Source organism: Hyperolius riggenbachi, chromosome 8, assembly GCF_040937935.1.
Source record: "Hyperolius riggenbachi isolate aHypRig1 chromosome 8, aHypRig1.pri, whole genome shotgun sequence".
Classification (NCBI taxonomy): domain Eukaryota; kingdom Metazoa; phylum Chordata; class Amphibia; order Anura; family Hyperoliidae; genus Hyperolius; species Hyperolius riggenbachi.
The window spans coordinates 221,079,273-221,100,083 of record NC_090653.1 but is presented as its reverse complement, the minus strand read 5'-3'; the positions used below and the strand labels follow the sequence as shown (position 1 = coordinate 221,100,083).

At 44.2% G+C, this 20,811-nt stretch overlaps 1 protein-coding gene across 1 annotated transcript in view; it reads left to right on the top strand.

Moving 5' to 3' along the window:
- The window catches only part of LOC137528461 (carbonic anhydrase-like), a 94,017-nt gene extending 73,809 nt beyond the window's left edge, over positions 1-20,208 (top strand). The window contains exons 7-9 of the mRNA XM_068249751.1: positions 8,587-8,650; positions 13,693-13,847; positions 19,755-20,208. Of these exons, the coding sequence (XP_068105852.1) occupies positions 8,587-8,650; positions 13,693-13,847; positions 19,755-19,874 (339 nt within the window). The 3' untranslated portion in view covers positions 19,875-20,208. The remainder of the gene's footprint in view (positions 1-8,586; positions 8,651-13,692; positions 13,848-19,754) is intronic.
- The last annotated feature ends 603 nt before the right edge of the window (positions 20,209-20,811 follow it).

Here is a 20,811-nt window from a genome sequence, read left to right as displayed (position 1 = left end):
ACTGTATGCAAACAACATGGCTGCTGTCATTGTATCACAGGAAGAAATAATCATATTCTATTAAAGCAGTATGCAGACAGATTTGCTATTTAAACCATCTAAACTGTACATAAGATATATAGACAAGTTACTTGTTATAGTTAGTTTTTCATCTCAGATCCGCTTTAAGTGTCCCTCTTTCTTACCTCAAAAAGTTGGGAGCAATGCTAATCCACATTTTGTTGAATTCCCAATTGTCCATGTGGGGTAAATTCAAACATGTCTGATACCATGAAGCCTCTTCTACGTTCTGTACAAGAATGTATATGTTATTGTATATACCAAATATTATACGGCATTGACTACATACTTATGGAAGAGAGAGAGCGAGAATCAGGTACGTACATCATAGAGGCATTCCATCGTATGCAATTTATCAAGGATAAAAGTGGCCACAACCATTACAATTTTTCTGTTCAATTTTACTGCAATTGGCTGAAAACGATTGGTTGTACAGAAAAATCTAAAGGTTTTTCTTCTTTTGTTTGACTGAGAAATCTGATCACATTTCCAGTTTTTCTTAATTTTTTGAGATGTAATGTGATGGAAAATCCAGACCAACTTTACCAAGAATTGTATGGTGATGTAATGGATTGTCAAGTTGTATATAACTATTCAGTACATATACGGCAACAACAGGGATTGACTGATGCTGGATAAGTGTAGTTTCTGGTTGCTTGAAAGTCAATGTTAAAAAGAGGCCTAGCTAAAAAACAGTACTATACTCTACAGTCTACACTGTACACAAAGCCGGATTTGTACTCTTTACCGCCCAAGGCCACTGCCAGCAGCCGCCCCCCCTTTATCATAGGTAGCTAGATGGCCCTTTCCTTTAGTATAGGCAGCCAGATGACCCTTCCCCCCCACCTCCGGTATAGGTAGCCAGTAGGGATGCTCATTTGTATTACGCGAAAATTACATCGGAATGCGGAAATCGGTAATACAAGTGCAATAGGCGGATTTCCGCTGGAAATCGCGGAAATGTCCGCCGACATTGACATCAATTTTCTCAAAAACTATAAGGTCTTTTTGAAAACTTTTTTTTGTATCTTGTTCACAAGATACAGTTTAATAAACCCTGAAGTCTGCGGATTTTTACTGTAATGTAAAATGCAGAGAATCTGCATTATCCGATATGCGGTAATATCGGATCTCGAATGAATAAACCAATCAGAGAATGGGGATTTAGGCGGAAATGTCCACATTCTCTGATTGGCTTATTCATTCTGCGTCTTCTGATTGGCTTAAAATTACCGCATATCAGATAATGCAGATTTTCTGCATTTTACATTACAGTAAAAATCCGCCGACTTTAGCGGTTAATAGCAAAGCCCCCGTAAGTCCTAGAAAACAGATTTTCAGGGTTTATTAAACAGAATCTTGTGAACAAGATGTAAAAAAAGTTTTCAAAAAGACCTTATAGTTTTTGAGAAAATCGATGTTAAAGTCAGGGTGAATTTCCGCGATTTCCAGCGGAAATCCGCATCGGAATGCAGAATGCGGAAATGGTAGCAGTAGCGGTAATTGGCAATGGCGGAATGCGGATTTACCGCGGAATCGGAAATGGCATTTCCGGTCATCCCTAGATAACCCTTCCCCCCTCCAGTTTAGATAGCCTGATAAGTCTTCCCCCACCTTTCCTCTAGTATAAGATGCCAGACCCTTCACCCATCTAATATAGCTTGCTGCCCACCCGCCCTTGATCCTGTGGTGCCCTAGGCCATGGCCTATGTGTCCTTGGCTTAAATCCGGCCCTGACTGTACATTTACCATAAACTCTGTATTCATGTTGAAATAAAGTAATTAAAAACAAATTGGGACAAAGGACAGGCTTAACTTAATGTAACAGAGGTTTATTATTGTATAATCAGAATCAGAATCAGAATCTCTTTTATTCGCCAAGTGTAACAGGTGTCACACCCGGAATTATTTCTGGCATACACGGCATGGCAAGGAACAACAGTTTACAAGCGGCTGTTAGTCATACAGATACATTGATACAAAGAAAGACAAAAAGACAAAATCAGCTATGTCACGAGGCAGGAGTGGCGAGAGTGGAAGGCTAGGGGACCTCGTATGAGAGGGAGCGAGAGTTCAGGTGCAGTACAGCTTGAGGGAAGAAGGTATTCCTGTGCCTGGTGGTTCTAGTGGGGATGGTGCGGAAGCGACGGCCTAAGGGAAGCCGATTAAAGCGGTGCCAGCCAGGGTGTGAAGGGTCATTCACTATCTTATTTGCCCTGGACCATAGTCTGGAGGTGAACAAGAGGTTCAGTGGTGGCAGGGGTGACCCTATTATCTTCTCCGCAGAGTTGATAACCCTTTGAAGTTTGAGTCTGTCCCTTGCAGTTGCTCCAGCATACCATACGATAATCGAGGAACAGAGGATCGACTCAATGGTGGCCGTGTAGAAGCAAGTCAACAGTTCCCTCGGCATTCCAAACTTCCTGAGTTGTCTCAGGAAGTACATCCTTTGTTGCGCTTTTCTTTGAGTGTTTGTGGTGTTATCCAGCCATTTCAAGTCATTTGTGATGGTGGTGCCCAGGAACCGTACGCTAGACACCCTGTTAACCTCAGTGCCCTCAATGGAGACAGCGTTGATTGTGGAAGGGCGCCTTCTAAAGTCGATAACCAGTTCAACTGTTTTCCCTGCGTTCAGTACCAGATTGTGTTCCTTACACCAATTGCAAATGCGTTCAATCTCGTTTCTGTAGTCATTCTCCCCATCACCCCCAATGAGGCCAAGGATGGTAGTGTCGTCTGCAAATTTAACGACCTTGACAGAGTTTGTGGATATAGAGGTATAAAGAGGTATAAAAGGAAACTTTTGCCTTCTGTAGGGCCAGGATTTTTTTTTTTCTGGCTGCTTGAGACTTCTGGTTTCTTGAGTTTTGGATAAAAGGGGGTTTTACTGTAAAAATAAAAAGCAAAACGATCAAAAGTTTATTATTAAAGATACTCTGTAACAAAATTGTCAGCCTTATTTTTCCTATCCTATAAGTTCCTATACCTGTTCTAATGTGGTCTGGATTACTGCAGCCTTTTCTAGTTGCACTGTCTCTGTAATATATGTAATCTTCTTTTCTTTGTCAAGCTTTGTCGCCCTAGGGAGGAATGGGCTGCCTCTGTTTTAATGAATACAAGTTATGCATACCCCCTGCAGGCTCACTCCTGTGTGCTTTGTTTATTACTGTGATGCAGTTTGTGAGGCTGAGGGGGAAGGGAGTTGCCGGTCACATGCTGAGAAACTGTGAGAATCCCAAACTGGAATAGTGTATTAGTGTGTGTCAGTGGCGGCTCCAGGATTTTTTTTGGGGGGGTTGCTATGCAGGTGCTGGATAATTTCGAGGGGGAGCAAAACATTTTAGGGGGCATGGCGAAAAAAGAGGGGCTTGGCCAAAAGCAGGTGTGTGGTAAAGTGCTGGAGTACATTCCAGTGCTATATACATACATAAACACATAATTATATGGTAGGACATAAGAGTATGGTCGGATTAGATTGTGAGCTCTTCCGAAAACCTGACTATGTACTCTGTAAAGTGCTTGATAAGATGTTACTGCTATATAAATATAGTATGGACATTAGACTGACAGGATTAGAGTGTGAGCTCCTCTGAGGACACAGTGACATGATTATGTACTCTGTAAAATGCTGCAGAAGATGCCAGTTCCATTTATAAATACATAATATGGCAAAATATTGTACTATGACTATAGTGGGATAGCTCCTGGGATTGCTGTGTCCCAGAACAGCAGATATAATGCCTGGTACAAACGGTGAGATTTTCTGGCAGATTTACGGTCTGTTTGCTTATTTCCACCATGTCCAATCAGATGTGCAATTGATTTTCCCTTGACTTCCAGGCAAAATCGATCGCTAATCACATTGGACATGTTGGAAATTATTGATCTTAAAGTAAATCTGCCATAAAATGTCATTGTGTGTACCAAGCATTAAACATTGCAGCACCTCCAGTAAAAAACAGTCTTTTCCCCCCAAAAAAGTGATCACAGTACTGTAAAATCACCTCACAATATAACTGAAATTTTAAGAATGGGTCAATACACAAAGAGAATTCAAACATCAACAGACTCACAAAATGGCGCCAGACAAATCGCCCCTGCCCCCACCATCACAGATTCACTCTCAGTGTCTGTCACTATGTGCTGCTGCAGCTGCACCACTCCAGTCCTGGCACTGCAGTCCAGTCTCTGTCTCTCTCTGGCCGGGAGGTGTTGTGTTAGGCTTCGGCCTGGCCACTGGCGTCATTTTGACTGCACAGTCAGATCTGTCTGTGCAATCAAAATGGCGCCAGCGCCCAGGCCAGAGCCCAACACACACACACCCACCCGGCCCGGCCCATCCTGATTCCCCACACAGCGGCCTCACAGTCAGTCAGGCTCAATCAGAGGCAGCCAGGCCCAGGCAGGCAATGACGCAGCAAAAATTAACAAGACCCCCCCACCCGATGCCCGCGCTGAACCGGCTGGGAGACTCACACAATGGGACTGGCTCTCCTCTCCAGACTCCAATCCTCCTCTCTCTCTCTCTCACCTCCAGGCTCTGACGCGCTCTCTAGTCTCGCTCGTCTCCGCGCTGGCTCCCTCTCTCCTCACGGCTCCGCCCTCACCACGCCAACACCACGCGGTGTGCGCAGTTTTATGCTGCCTGGCTGAGTGACGTCACGTCAGCGTGCGCTGCGCACGGAACGTTTGACGTCAGTCGATCTGTGACGCCGCAACCGCACACAGCAAGGGAGCCTGAGCACAGCGTGAGTGCCAGACGGGGTTGGGGCTGGGCTAGTGGGCTGCAGGGGCTGGGCAAAAAATTAAAGCGGCAGTGCGGCACCACCATATTGCTGCTGCGGAAAAAAAAATTAAATCAGCACCTGTTTTTTTAGGGGGTGCTAATAGGGTGCTTGTACAAATGTAGGGGGTGCTTCAGCACCCCAAAGCATCCCCCTGGCACCGCCCCTGGTGTGTGTGTATGTATATATATATATATATATATATATATATATATATATATATGTACAGAGGGGCTGCAGCACACAACAAGAAAACAGCGACAGGGGCTCTTGGTTACGCTTTAACGCGCTTAAGCTCACCAACTGCGCCAAAGTGTCCCCAATCTGGTGAGTCCTACTCTACCATGCAAAATGCCAGTTTTTATAAGCAGTCTAGTGGGAACTAAACCAAAAACCCTAAAATGTCAACTAGATGGGAAAAAAAGGAAATTAAAAACACCTCACCCTTCACCTAGCTACCAAACGAACTCTCTGAACATGTGCAATGCACTTATTTATATACTTAACTGTGCTAGAGGTGGGCGTGGTCATGCAGGCTCACAGGGGAAAATTATAAATAAATTACCAAGGGGTGAGCAGCACAAACCAAATTTTTATGCAATTCTATGCAAAGCATGCACGCAGCGCTGGAGGTCCCCAGACTCCATAAGAAATATATAAGTACAGAGGGGCTGCAGCACACAACAAGAAAACAGCGACAGGGGCTCTTGGTTACGCTTTAACGCACTTAAGCTCACCAACTGCGCCAAAGTGTCCCCAATCTGGTGAGTCCTACTCTACCATGCAAAATCCCAGTTTTTATAAGCAGTCTAGTGGGAACTAAACCAAAAACCCAGCGCTGCGTGCATGCTTTGCATAGAATTGCATAAAAATTTGGTTTGTGCTGCTCACCCCTTGGTAATTTATTTATAATTTTCCCCTGTGAGCCTGCATGACCACGCCCACCTCTAGCACAGTTAAGTATATAAATAAGTGCAGTGCACATGTTCAGAGAGTTCGTTTGGTAGCTAGGTGAAGGGTGAGGTGTTTTTAATTTCCTTTTTTTCCAATCTAGTTGACATTTTAGGGTTTTTGGTTTAGTTCCCACTAGACTGCTTATAAAAACTGGCATTTTGCATGGTAGAGTAGGACTCACCAGATTGGGGACACTTTGGCGCAGTTGGTGAGCTTAAGCGCGTTAAAGCGTAACCAAGAGCCCCTGTCGCTGTTTTCTTGTTGTGTGCTGCAGCCCCTCTGTACTTATATATTTCTTATGGAGTCTGGGGACCTCCAGCGCTGCGTGCATGCTTTGCATAGAATTGCATAAAAATTTGGTTTGTGCTGCTCACCCCTTGGTAATTTATATATATATATATACACACACGCACAAACATCACTTCCTGGTTAGCGGCCATGTTTTTTGTTTGTAATCACTGCCTAAAGCTGGCGATTAAAAGCCAGGATCGTGGCGGAGATGGCAAAGAGGGATCCAGGGGATCAGAATGACTCGATTGGTATGTTTTTTTTTACTGTACAAATTGGATAGTAGTACAGATTCTCTTTAAGTGAAATGCTTTTCAATTCAACCAATTTTTACACCATTTACAGTCTTTTTTTCTCTAAATTGTGGCAATCTCGAACACACGTGTGGTACCTCGAACAATTGATTCAAAACTTCCATTCAACCAAAAAATTGGATCGGATTGGTTGTATCGAAATGTCATCCGTTCTGTTGGTTTGATCTGGAACTGTCGCAGACTACCCAAACTTGCATTCTGTTCGTTAGATTGACACAAATGGTTCCAATCCGAACGGACTGATGTGAAGCTGGGTGCACACATAGCAGAGACCCTTGTTGACAAGGAATTACAGCCATAAAACACTTTCCTGGCAGTAAATGGCTTCTGAGAGCAGGAAAGAGATAAAAACGGTCTATAGTTCATAGATTTTAGCTCTGACATACTTCAATGAATGTGTCATGGAGCAGAGACAATAAAACAGTAAAAAAAAAATAAAAGTAGATTTTAATATAAATTAAAAATGTGGGATGTCTAAAAAGGTCATTTTTAGAAGAGAGTGGATACATAAAATTGTTTATCTTATCAGTTTATTTTCACCTTTTTTTTTCCCTTTAAGGCTACTCATCAGTTTATTTTAACTTTTTTTTTTCCTTTAAGTTCTACTGACATCCCCTAAATCAAAGGTTTAACTTACCGTATATACTCGCATATAAGCCGACCCCCCTACTTTTACCCCAAAAAAACAGGAAAAAATGATTGACCCTCATATAAGCTGGGGGTAGGAAATGCTGGCCGCGTGATCCCCCCAGTGTGTCCCAGTATAGCTAGTATAGTGCCCAGTATGGGTAGGTAGTGCCTCAGTATAGCTAGTATAGTGCCCAGTATAGCTAGAATAGTGCCCAGTATGGGTAGGTAGTGCCTCAGTATAGCTAGTATAGTGCCCAGTATAGGTAGGTAGTGCTCAGTATAGCTAGTAAAGTGCCCAGTATAGCTAGTAAAATGCCCAAGTATAGCTAGTATCGTGCTCAGTATAGCTAGTATAGTGCCCAGTATAGCCAGTATAGTGCTCAGTATAGCCAGTATAGTGCTCAGTATAGCCAGTATAGTGCCCAGTATAGCTAGTAAAGTGCCCCGTATAGCTAGTATCGTGCTCAGTATAGCTAGTATAGTGCTCAGTATAGCCAGTATAGTGCTCAGTATAGCTAGTATAGTGCCCAGTATAGCTAGTAAAGTGTCCAGTATAGCTAGTAAAGTGCCCAGTATAGCTAGTATAGTGCCCAGTATAGCTAGTATAGTGCCCAGTATAGCTAGCATAGTGCCCCAGTAGAGCTAGAATAGTGCTCAGTATAGGTAGTATAGTGCCCAGTATAGCTAGCATAGTGCCCCAGTATAGCTAGCATAGTGCTCAGTATAGGTAGTATAGTGCCCAGTATAGCTAGCATAGTGCCCCAGTATAGCCAGCATAGTGCCCCAATATAGCCAGCATAGTGCCCCAGTATAGCCAGCATAGTTCCCCAGTATAGCCAGCATAGTGCCCCAGTAAAGCCAGCATAGTGCCCCAGTATAGCCAGCATAGTGCCCCAATATAGCCAGCATATTGCCCCAGTATAGCCAGCATATTGCCCCAGTATAGCCAGCATAGTGCCCCAGTATAGCTAGTATAGTGCCCCAGTATAGGTAGATAGTGCTCTAGGTAGGTAGGTAGGTAGGTAGTTCCCCCTCCCCCCCGGCCGCCGCCACCGCTATTACCTTACCGGCGGTCTCTAATATTCCCATCTCCGTCTCTCCGTGCAGGCATGTAGATAGTTCGCAGCAGCTCGCCCTACGGCGGCTGCTGTGTGATGACGGAGGAAGCGTAGAGAGCGGCTTCCTGTAGCGGCGATATGCATCGCCGTTACTATGGGAACCGCTCTCTCTATGCTTCCTCCATCATCACACAGCTGCCGCCGTAGGGCGTGCTGCTGCGTACTATCTACATGCCTGCACGGAGAGACGAAGATGGGAATATTAGAGGCCACCGATAAGGTAATAGCAGCGGCGGCGGCGGCCGGGGGGGGGGCATGACTCGCAAGCAAGCCGACCCCCAACTTTTGGCCCACTTTTGAGGGGTCAAAAATTCGGCTTGCTTGCGAGTATATACGGTAGTTGTTGGATGTATAGATTGTATGAAAACTGTACACCAAATCAAGTGATTGGTATCTGATTTAGGTCCGTACATAACTGTAAATATTTTTTTCCTTTAGATTGGAGCAAAAAACTATGCTCTTAGTCCTTTAATTGAAGCTCTGCCTAATGTGGCTAATAAAGGTAAGCTCATATTACTGTGCAACTTAGGTCTCTTGTTTTCTTTAGTCTGGGTACACAGTTGCATTGGCAATTTTGCAGGCAGTTTCAGGGTTTATGCTCTCTGCGTTTGTTTTATGTTCACATTTTTTGCATGCAATTTTTTGGGTTGTGGCGAAGTCCATTGCAATCCAAAATGTGTGCATGATGCGGGAAAAAGCAGATAGTCATATTTAAAAATGCATTCAAAAATGTGACCGCAAAGCATGAATGAAAATAAATGACGTGACTCCCGAGCAGGCCATTTAAATCAATGGCCAGAGCGGAAGAGCACGTTTTGCCCATGTATAAAGTGGCAATGGTGGATAGCACTCTCGCCTTGCAGTGCTGGGTCCTGGGTTTGAATCCCAACTACAGCATTATCTGCACAGCATTTGTATGCTCTATCTGTGTTTGCCTGGTTTTCCTTGGGGCACTCTGGTTTCCTCCTACATCCCAAAAACCTTCAGGTATGTTAATTAGCCATAGCCTACAATGTACATATGGCTATGGTAGGGATTAGATTGGGAGCTCCTATAATGAGTGCACATGATGCAATTTTCTGACAGATTTAACGTCAGATCGATTATTTCCAACATATCCGGTCTAGTTTTCGATCGATTTTCCGTTCACTTCTATGGAAAATCGATCGTAAATCAGATCGGACATGTTGGAAATAATCGATCTGACAGTAAATTGTATCATGTGTACCTAGCATGAGAGACAGTGCCAAGACTATATACTCTGTGAAGTGCTGTGGAAGATGTCAGTGCTATATAAATACTAAATAACATTAATCAGGGGCGTTTATAGCCCCAAAGATCAGTGGCACGTGCCCCGGATCTATTCTGGGGTGCCCCGGATGTCCCAGAGGCAGAGTCAGCTGTGGTGCCTCAATGGCAGGCCAGGGCCGGTTCAAGTAACAATTGGACCCTAGGGCAAAATTAGCCTGGGGGCCCCCCAACAGACACCCCTCGACCAAAAAGCATCATTAGAGGCCCTTTGTTGCAGCCAAATTTCCCTCCTGGGCCCCTGAGCTGGCTGCTGACCCTCCCCCAATCACCTCCCGACTTAACAGACTCTGCAGAGTCCCTGGGGAGCAACAGTTAAGATGAGGGAGGGACACCTTGGGGGCCCCTACAGGCTCTGGGGCCCTGGGGCAATTGGCTATTTTTTTCCTATGGTAGCTCCGGCCCTGTGGCAGGCATGCTGATAGAGTGCATCAACTGGGGATATTCTGGGCGCTGTGGTGCCTCTATGTGGGCATACTGGGTGCTGTGGTGCCATGCTGGGTGCTGTGATGCCTTTCTGGGGGCATGCAGGAAGCTGTGGTTCTTCTATGGGGGCATGCTGGGAGTTATGGTGCCTCAATGAGCGGCCTGTGGGAGCATGGGACCTAGAAGGTCAGGGAATGCTATGGGAGGACTGCCAGACAACCTGGCAGCAGGCCAGCCTGCCCAGCAGAAAGCCAAACTAGCCACCACAGAAGCCAGGTAACTCTGCCTAGTTATGTTTCAGTGACAATGCCTATTAATGTGATATGCAGCATTTTAGATTTTTTGAATTAATGGAGAGGGGGCTTCATCCAACATTTTGCTGGGCAGGCCTACTTAGACTACTGTTAAGTTCATGTAAGTTTGGCTTCACCCATGACCACACCCACATGCTGGTGCATGGCCACATCCTTTTTCTGGCTGGATTGACCAAAAGTGCCCAGGATTTCCAGGAATCCTAGCAACGCCCCTGACACAAATAGTAATTAAATAAAAACAGATGCATAAGGAATTAAAGCATTTGACAAAAATAGTTTCTAGGATTTAAATAAAAATATTTGTGCCGTACTTATACGTTTACAGCTTTATTAACCAAATGTGGAATTTCACCAGGGTCACATGTATTAAAAGTCGCTGGGGTTTTGCTGTTCTATCTAAAGGCAATCGCTGCAAATATTAAGTATTTCAATGGCATCACATTTTATTTTTCATTTCATTTGTATGCAATTTGCGTTTTCCTAATTTATCTGTGTTTAAAATTTTTATGGCAGGACTTAATAAAGACTTGAAGAAAACATCTACTCAGCAATCATCTTTATTCATCAATGTAAAGCCAAATGTCAGTGGCTGTGGATGCAGTAAAGGCATTTGACTGCCTGTCAAGAAGTTTTAAAGAGAGTCTGAAGCTTTATAAAAAACCCTGTGTTTACTTAACAGTCTTCTTTAGCATTAATGCCATATCTGAAATGCTGCATCCCTGCGGCTGAACTCTCAATTAAAACCCCCAAAATCCCCAGGGAGGGGGGATTCGGGGCTCCTTCCGGGTAGAGGCAGAGCTTTGGACAGTAGCTCTGCCTCTACTCACGTCAATCTGCGTGGAACTCCGCCTCCTCCCGCCCCTCTCAGTCTTCTTTCACTGAGAGGGGTGGGGAGAGGCGGCGATCAGCGCAGATTGTATAGCGTTTAAGGTATGGCATTAATGCTAAAGAAGACGGCTAAGTAAAAACATTTTTTTTTAGGTTTCAAACTCTCTTTAAAGGATACCTTAGCCCAAAAGAAAATTTAAAAGCATTACTGCGTACCAACCCTCTGAAGCTACTTTTTGGTCGGGAGGGTCAGTGAAGACTGCGCAGATGCTGTGTGTCCTTGATCGCATGCCGGCGGCTGGGAGCGCTCTGCACATGTGCACTATGTAGTTGCGACGTAGTGCACACGCGCAAAACGATCCTGGCCGCAGGTGCGCGATCCAGGATGCGCGTCGCCAGGCAGCGCCTGCACAGTCTTCACAGACCTTCCTGTCCAGGAAGTAGTTTCGGAGGGTCGTTACACAGTAACGGAGGGCGCCGGAGGAGAAGGGGGAGTGGTGGGCATGAGGAGAGCCCACTACACATGCCTGATCCCCCCATTTTTAAATATTCTTTTGGGCCAATGAACCCTTTAAAGCGGTTTGGCATAGATGACTTCTTTAAAAGCATAAAAAAACTGTACTCAAATCAATCATCTAGCATTAAAATAATAATCATATACCCCTCCCACATTGTGATGTCATGACCATGGGTCTGCCAGTTTGCTGTCTGTGAACCTCGTTGCATTGTGGGAAAACAACAGCTTTTTCCAACTGCAATATCTCCCTCTGTGCATACAACTCTCAGAAATGAACATTCCATACAGACCACCTGGCAGAAATAAATGTCCCAACCAGTGATGCATTTCTGAATGTAAATCAAGGAGAGGAAAGATTTTACAAATAGGCAGACACTGACTAAATAATCTATAAATGAATTTGATTGAAAATGGAAAGAGTATAATAAAACTTAGACTTTGATAAAGTTTTTTAATAGTTACCGAATAATACACGCCAGATCTATAGCTGCATGGCACAACCATTAGTCAAAGCTACACTCAAAACCTTTCTTGAAATTATAGAAAATTGGTGCAGAGCTACAGGATCCTCACTGAGGACCACAGTAAGACTGCTGTAAGAAACAACCCAAAATTCTCACCTGGGCAGACAGCTACATGGTTTACAAGATATAGATGCATATGCAATTCACTTTTTCTCCGGAGGTTTCTCTTACGGCTATGGTGGGAAATTTAGGTGCTTGTGCCTGATAGTTTTAACTACAGTTTGCATAGTGCCCTTTTATCGATCGCCTTTGGTGACAAAGTTTCCACCATGGCGGAAATGGCGGTGCCCAAACTTCCATGGAGGCTTCCGGCATCCAAATTTCCTTCTTCCGCATAGGGGTTCTAGTTCTGGCAAACATACAAATTCAACCTAAGAAAAAATCTACAGTCCTTATCTCGTTCATAACCTGGGGACAGCCTGTACACAGTTGTCCGGAGAATTCAGAGGTGTCCTCTCCAGTAGTTTATGCAGCTGGAAAAACCTGGTCAGCTGCTACAATGTTTCTCCAACGTGGCTTGCAGCTGCAAGCTCCTTCCTCTCAGCTCTTATTAGGGTAGTAAATGTCTCTCTGCAAGGAGCTCAGTAAACATCCACATGTGTAGTACCACGGAAACAGCTGTTCAGGTATATGAAACCTGGCAATCTGCTGGTGCCAAGCCTCGACCGGATTACTCAAAGCGGTCCAGGAACCAACCAAAGTAGAGAAGAAGCGGCACACCACTGGCAGCAAAAAGTTGCTTTGTATTTGCGGAAAACAGAGGCACTACATGTTGCGGACACCCAGGTCAAGGACCTGCGTGTCCGCAGCATGTAGTGTTTCTGTTCCACAAATACAAAGCAGTGTTGCCAACTCATCCCTTTAATTACTGACACATGTAAGTTATACAGGTTCTGTGGCTATTTGCACATAATCAGTGCCTTAACTGCATCTACCTAGCCACAAATCCTGCATAATTCATATGTGTCAGTAATTAAAGGGATGAGTTGGCAACACTGATACAAAGTAACTTTTTGCAGCCAGTGGTGTGCCACCTCTTCTGTATTTTGGTGAGCTCAGTAAACATGTCTGTGTAATGCCTGCTGCCAACAGAAATGAAAGGTATGTACATAGCTCGAAGCCGAGGTCCAAGCTCAAATGTTTACCCAAATCTTTGAAGACACTCAGTGGCAAAGCTTATTGGTATGTGTCTATAAATTTCATAATTAGCTCATATCAAATAAATCACTTGTCAAAACCCCATCTTGGCCCCCTCTTGTACCACAGTGTCATTTTTACAGGCAATTGTCTTCTCAGAGAGATTCAGTCTGTGTACTGCAGCTTTGAGGTCTGATAAACAGGTTGATGCAATCCAGGGCGTTGCAACAGCCACACCCACTGAGTCTAAAAACCTACTCTTTGTATTCAGTGGCTCTAGTCAAATGATTTTAAGGCAGGTTTATTGGCTGCAGGAGCCTCATTTCACACAAAATGTAACATTTGAGCATTCTGATTACTAAGCCATTACGCTATGTTTAGATCTCTGCCTAGAGATGGGCTATAAGATTGCTGAGTACAAATAATAGTAGACAATTGTGTTGATACTGGTCATTGGTTTGTAATTTTATTTTCATATTGTTTTTTTCAGAACAATCGGTAACAATTAACTTCAACTTGGGAAGAATTCTTCCATATCGCTCTGGACAATATTACACCTACCAAGGATCCCTCACAACTCCTCCATGTTCAGAGAATGTAACATGGCATGTCCTGGCTGACATTCAACAGCTGGACTTGGCGCAGGTAATAGCACTTAACGATACACAGACCCCTAGCATGCACTCTATCTAATATACACAGACCCCTAGAATGCACTCTTATACTATACACTGACCAATAGCATGCACTCTACCTACTATACACTGACCTATAGCATGCACTTTACTTACGATACACTGACCCATAGCATGTACTTTACCTACTATACACTGACCCGTAGCATGCACTCTATCTATTATACACTGGCCCATAGCATGCACTCTATCTACTATACACTGACCCATAGCATGCACTCTATCTATTATACACTGACCCATAGCATGCACTCTATCTATTATACACTGGCCCATAGCATGCACTCTATCTACTATACACTGACCCATAGCATGCACTCTATCTATTATACACTGACCCATAGCATGCACTCTATCTACTATACACTGACCCATAGCATGCACTCTATCTATTATACACTGGCCCATAGCATGCACTCTATCTTTTATACACTGACCCATAGCATGCACTTTACCTACTATACACTGACCCGTAGCATGCACTCTATCTATTATACACTGGCCCATAGCATGCACTCTATCTATTATACACTGGCCCATAGCATGCACTCTATCTACTATACACTGACCCATAGAATGCACTCTATCTATTATACACTGACCCATAGAATGCACTCTATCTATTATACACTGACCCATAGCATGCACTCTATCTATTATACACTGACCCATAGCATGCACTCTACCTACTATACACTGACCCATAGCATGCACTCTATCTATTATACACTGACCCATGGCATGCACTCTATCTATTATACACTGACCCATGGCATGCACTCTATCTATTATACACTGACCCATAGCATGCACTCTATCTATTATACACAGACCCCTAGCATGCACTCTATCTACTATACACAGACCCCTAGAATGCACTCTTATACTATACACTGACCAATAGCATGCACTCTACCTACTATACACTGACCTATAGCATGCACTTTACTTACGATACACTGACCCATAGCATGTACTTTACCTACTATACACTGACCCGTAGCATGCACTCTATCTATTATACACTGGCCCATAGCATGCACTCTATCTACTATACACTGACCCATAGCATGCACTCTATCTATTATACACTGACCCATAGCATGCACTCTATCTACTATACACTGACCCATAGCATGCACTCTATCTATTATACACTGGCCCATAGCATGCACTCTATCTACTATACACTGACCCATAGCATGCACTCTATCTATTATACACTGACCCATAGCATGCACTCTATCTACTATACACTGACCCATAGCATGCACTCTATCTATTATACACTGGCCCATAGCATGCACTCTATCTATTATACACTGACCCATAGCATGCACTTTACCTACTATACACTGACCCGTAGCATGCACTCTATCTATTATACACTGGCCCATAGCATGCACTCTATCTATTATACACTGGCCCATAGCATGCACTCTATCTACTATACACTGACCCATAGAATGCACTCTATCTATTATACACTGACCCATAGAATGCACTCTATCTATTATACACTGACCCATAGCATGCACTCTATCTATTATACACTGACCCATAGCATGCACTCTACCTACTATACACTGACCCATAGCATGCACTCTATCTATTATACACTGACCCATGGCATGCACTCTATCTATTATACACTGACCCATGGCATGCACTCTATCTATTATACACTGACCCATAGCATGCACTCTATCTATTATACACTGACCCATAGCATGCACTCTACCTACTATACACTGACCCATAGCATGCACTATCTATTATACACTGACCCATAGAATGCACTCTATCTATTATACACTGACCCATAGCATGCACTCTACCTACTATACACTGACCCATAGCATGCACTCTATCTATTATACACTGACCCATGGCATGCACTCTATCTATTATACACTGACCCATGGCATGCACTCTATCTATTATACACTGACCCATAGCATGCACTCTATCTATTATACACTGACCCATAGCATGCACTCTACCTACTATACACTGACCCATAGCATGCACTATCTATTATACACTGACCCATAGAATGCACTCTATCTATTATACACTGACCCATAGCATGCACTCTACCTACTATACACTGACCCATAGCATGCACTATCTATTATACACTGACCCATAGCATGTACTCTATCTATTATACACTGACCCATAGCATGCACTCTATCTATTATACACTGACCCATAGAATGCACTCTATCTATTATACACTGACCCATAGCATGCACTCTATCTATTATACACTGACCCATAGCATGCACTATCTATTATACACTGACCCATAGCATGCACTCTATCTATTATACACTGACCCATAGCATGCACTCTATCTATTATACACTGACCCATAGCATGCACTCTATCTATTATACACTGACCCATAGCATGCACTCTATCTATTATACACTGGCCCATAGCATGCACTCTGTCTACTATCCATTGACGTATAGCATGCACTCTACCTACCATACACTGATCCATAGCATGCACTCTATCTATTATACACTGACCCATAGCATGCACTCTATCTATTATACACTGACCCATAGCATGCACTCTATCTATTATACACTGGCCCATAGCATGCACTCTGTCTACTATCCATTGACGTATAGCATGCACTCTACCTACTATACACTGACCCATAGCATGCACTCTATCTATTATACACTGACCCATAGCATGCACTCTATCTATTATACACTGACCCATAGCATGCACTCTATCTATTATACACTGACCCATAGCATGCACTCTATCTATTATACACTGACCCATAGCATGCACTCTACCTACTCTACACTGACCCATAGAATGCACTCTATCTATTATACACTGGCCCATAGCATGCACTCTATCTACTATACACTGACCCATAGCATGCACTCTATCTATTATACACTGGCCCATAGCATGCACTCTATCTACTATACACTGTCCCATAGAATGCACTCTATCTATTATACACTGACCCATAGAATGCACTCTATCTATTATACACTGACCCATAGCATGCACTCTATCTATTATACACTGACCCATAGCATGCACTCTACCTACTATACACTGACCCATAGCATGCACTCTATCTATTATACACTGACCCATGGCATGCACTCTATCTATTATACACTGACCCATGGCATGCACTCTATCTATTATACACTGACCCATAGCATGCACTCTATCTATTATACACTGACCCATAGCATGCACTATCTATTATACACTGACCCATAGCATGTACTCTATCTATTATACACTGGCCCATAGCATGCACTCTGTCTACTATCCATTGACGTATAGCATGCACTCTACCTACCATACACTGATCCATAGCATGCACTCTACCTACTATACACTGACCCATAGCATGCACTCTACCTACTATACACTGACCCATAGCATGCACTCTATCTATTATACACTGACCCATAGCATGCACTCTATCTATTATACACTGACCCATAGCATGCACTCTATCTATTATACACTGACCCATAGCATGCACTCTACCTACTCTACACTGACCCATAGAATGCACTCTATCTATTATACACTGACCCATGGCATGCACTCTACCTACTCTACACTGACCCATAGCATGCACTATATCTACTATCCATTGACTTATAGCATGCACTCTACCTACTATACACTGACCCATAGCATGCACTATCTATTATACACTGGCCCATAGCATGCACTCTATCTACTATACACTGTCCCATAGCATGCACTCTATCTATTATACACTGATCCATAGCATGCACTCTACCTACTATACACTGACTTATAGCATGCACTCTATCTACCATACATTGACTTATAGCATGCACTCTACCTACTATACACTGACCCATAGCATGCACTCTATCTACTATACACTGACCCATAGCATGCACTCTATCTATTATACACTGACCCATAGCCTGCTCTTTTCCTACTATACACTGCATACCCTTGGTGACCATTACAGCATAGGGGCCCATCTTGTAAGGGTCATGAGACAAGTGTGGCCATCATGAGCTTCAATACATGTAGCCATAAAACACCTTATCTGGAGGATGGACCCCTGTATCCAAGGGAGGGAAGGTTACTAGTTGAGTCCCCCCCCCCTCCACACACACACACACACACACAACTCTGGGCCCATCTTCAGTCACAGGGACTGCTCCCTTACAGTTATGTCCCTGTATTCAGGTCACTGCAGAGTGTGCAGCGGAGTGCCCAACCTCCTTCTCGCCAGTCCTTTAGCCAGTTCTGGTGTCCCCCTGTAATATTACAATTCAGAATGTGCAGAAGAATGAAGTAGAGGTGTAGGGAGGGTAGAGGTAAGGTGGTCTACTGAATACTCTTCAGTGTAATATTACAGGACAACACCGGGGACTGCTGGACTGATGAGGGGGAGGGACAAAGTGTGAAGATGCTCTGCTACTGACTCTGCATTGTAGTATTGTAGGACAGTCTCATGGCACCAGCCAGGGGCATAACTACAGGGGAGCAGCCGCTGTGAGTGCAGGGGGACCAAAGCTGTAAAAGGGCCCCAACTACTACTTCACTCTCAGTATTTTTTGGCCATACTTGTTATAGGTTTGAAGATAGCGATGCCCACACTTGTTTAATGACCGTCTCCAGGGATGGGCTCACGACTAATCACAGGGCCAAATTTACTATAAGGCGTTGTAGGCACGTGCCAACAGGCGCCTGATGATGGAAAGACGGCTCACTCCACTCCGCCTCCCTCCTTCCCTATGCAAAATTCTGATGAGAATGTAAATGAGAGGTTACTCACCCTGCTGTCTTTATTCCACTGATGAGATCTCCCTTCAGTCAGGAGTACCTCTAGGTACTTATTACTGCGGTTCCTCTCGCTAAATACTTAGGGGCACCACTAGCTACTTATTATTGAGGGTACTTCTGGCTACCTAATTTTAAGGGACACCTGTATAGAGCAAGGCAAGTGAGGGAGAAGTGACAGCCCGGGCCAGCCAGCACACTTGCGGTGCAGTTCAGCGGTGATATGTAGATTCCTGAAGGGTGAAGTCTAAGGTGCCAGGAAATCTGTGCCTATAGGCTCCTGTGAGGTAAATCCGGGCCTGACTAATCACAAATTCGTTATTAAAATGAGCCGTAATTGCCACAGCTATGCGTCTGGATAGTAAGGGGTTATTTACACAGAATTCTGCCATCCTGCCTGCACTCCAAATAGCTTGCAGGTGTCCTATTGGACGCTTTGCAAGCCTCCCTATGTGCACTTTCTCCTTCAAGGAAGGGGGAAGTGCGCTGTGGTGAGGCTTGCAACACGTCCAATAGGACGCCTGCAAGCTATTTGGAGTGCAGGCAGGACGGCGAATTGTGGGTAAATAACCCCTTATCATCCAGCCGCAGCAATTACGGCTCATTTAATTATGAATTCGAGTCTTTACGGACTCGTGATTAGTCGTGAGCCCATCCCTGACCATCTCAAGATTGGCCCCCGGGCTGTGAGGGTCACAAGGGGTAGGCAATGGAAAGTGTGTGAACTTTGGAGGGAGGGCCATCAAAGTTCAGCTGGGAGGCCCCATGATTTGTAGTTACAACCCTGGCGGCTGGCACAAGTATTCCAAACAATGTACTGTTGCCATGGTTGCAGAAAGCAAAGTTTTAGATTACTACACTACACTACTAAAATTGGTATGATAATGTTTAAAACATGATATTACACAAATACTTTTATAAGAGATTTGTAACAAAAGTGGAATCCCCTCTTAACCCCCCCCCCCCCCCCCCCCAATATATTAATAGTGAAATGAGTATACTAACACTCTGTGCTTTATTTAAACAGTACAATGCAATCACAACCTCACTCTACTTCACCCCATCTGGCTATGGACACCCAGAGCAAATGGCGGATAACTTCAGACCTGTCCAGCCTCTCAATGGAAGACCTGTCTACAAATATTAGTCATGAACATATTTGTTTTCTGTACCAGAGACCAAAGGCTTCAATAAGTACTAAAGGCAAGTAAAAAAAAAGTTGCTGGTCATATAGCAAAGTCACAGTAGTAACAATCATCTATCATTTATACTTTCAAAACCTTCTTGTGCTTCAAAGGTTATCAGTTGAAATAGTACCTTAGGTAAGAATGACAGAGCCTCTTATGACATAATAATGGAGGGGACTGGTGTCATCCCTCTAGGCAGGTGATCGCTCCACACCTACCCCCCCCCCCCCCCATCTTTGGAGATGTAATCCTGGCCATTTTTTTCAAAATAGTCGCTGAGGGCCCCCCCATCTGCGTTGCTGTGGCCCGCCCCCAGCTTAGCAGCCTCAGCATAATCGGTAGCTGACAAGCCGGGGGCAGGGTGCGGCACCGCAGATGGAGGTTTTCAAAGAACTTGGTCAGTCTTTGGAAACATGGACATGCCTGACTACATTCCTGTGGATGGGGGCAGAGCGTCACCTGTGTCCCGATGACATCGAATCAGGTAAGTATTTAAGCCTGAGACCACCACCCCTTCCCCAATCCGTTATCATTAAGGATGAGCCTGTCAAGGCTCTGTTATATTTACCAGAGGTACTTTTTAAACATTCTTTACATCCATCTGGCCGATTCAGCCAGCTAAATGATTTGTGGGATAAGCAGATAAACAGATTATTTACAATGCTGCTTAACGGACAATAGTGATTCTGAAGCCTAGGTAGCCATACACTGGTCGATTTGCCCTCAGATCGACCAACAGATAGATCCCTCTCTGATCGAATCTGATCAGAGAGGGATCATATGGCTGCCTTTACTGCAAACAGACTGTGAATCTGTTTGGTTCCTGGGGGACAGATGGGACACAGGCATGTTCTCTGCCTCTTGACATGCCCCTGTGTCCCCACAAAGCCGTTTCCT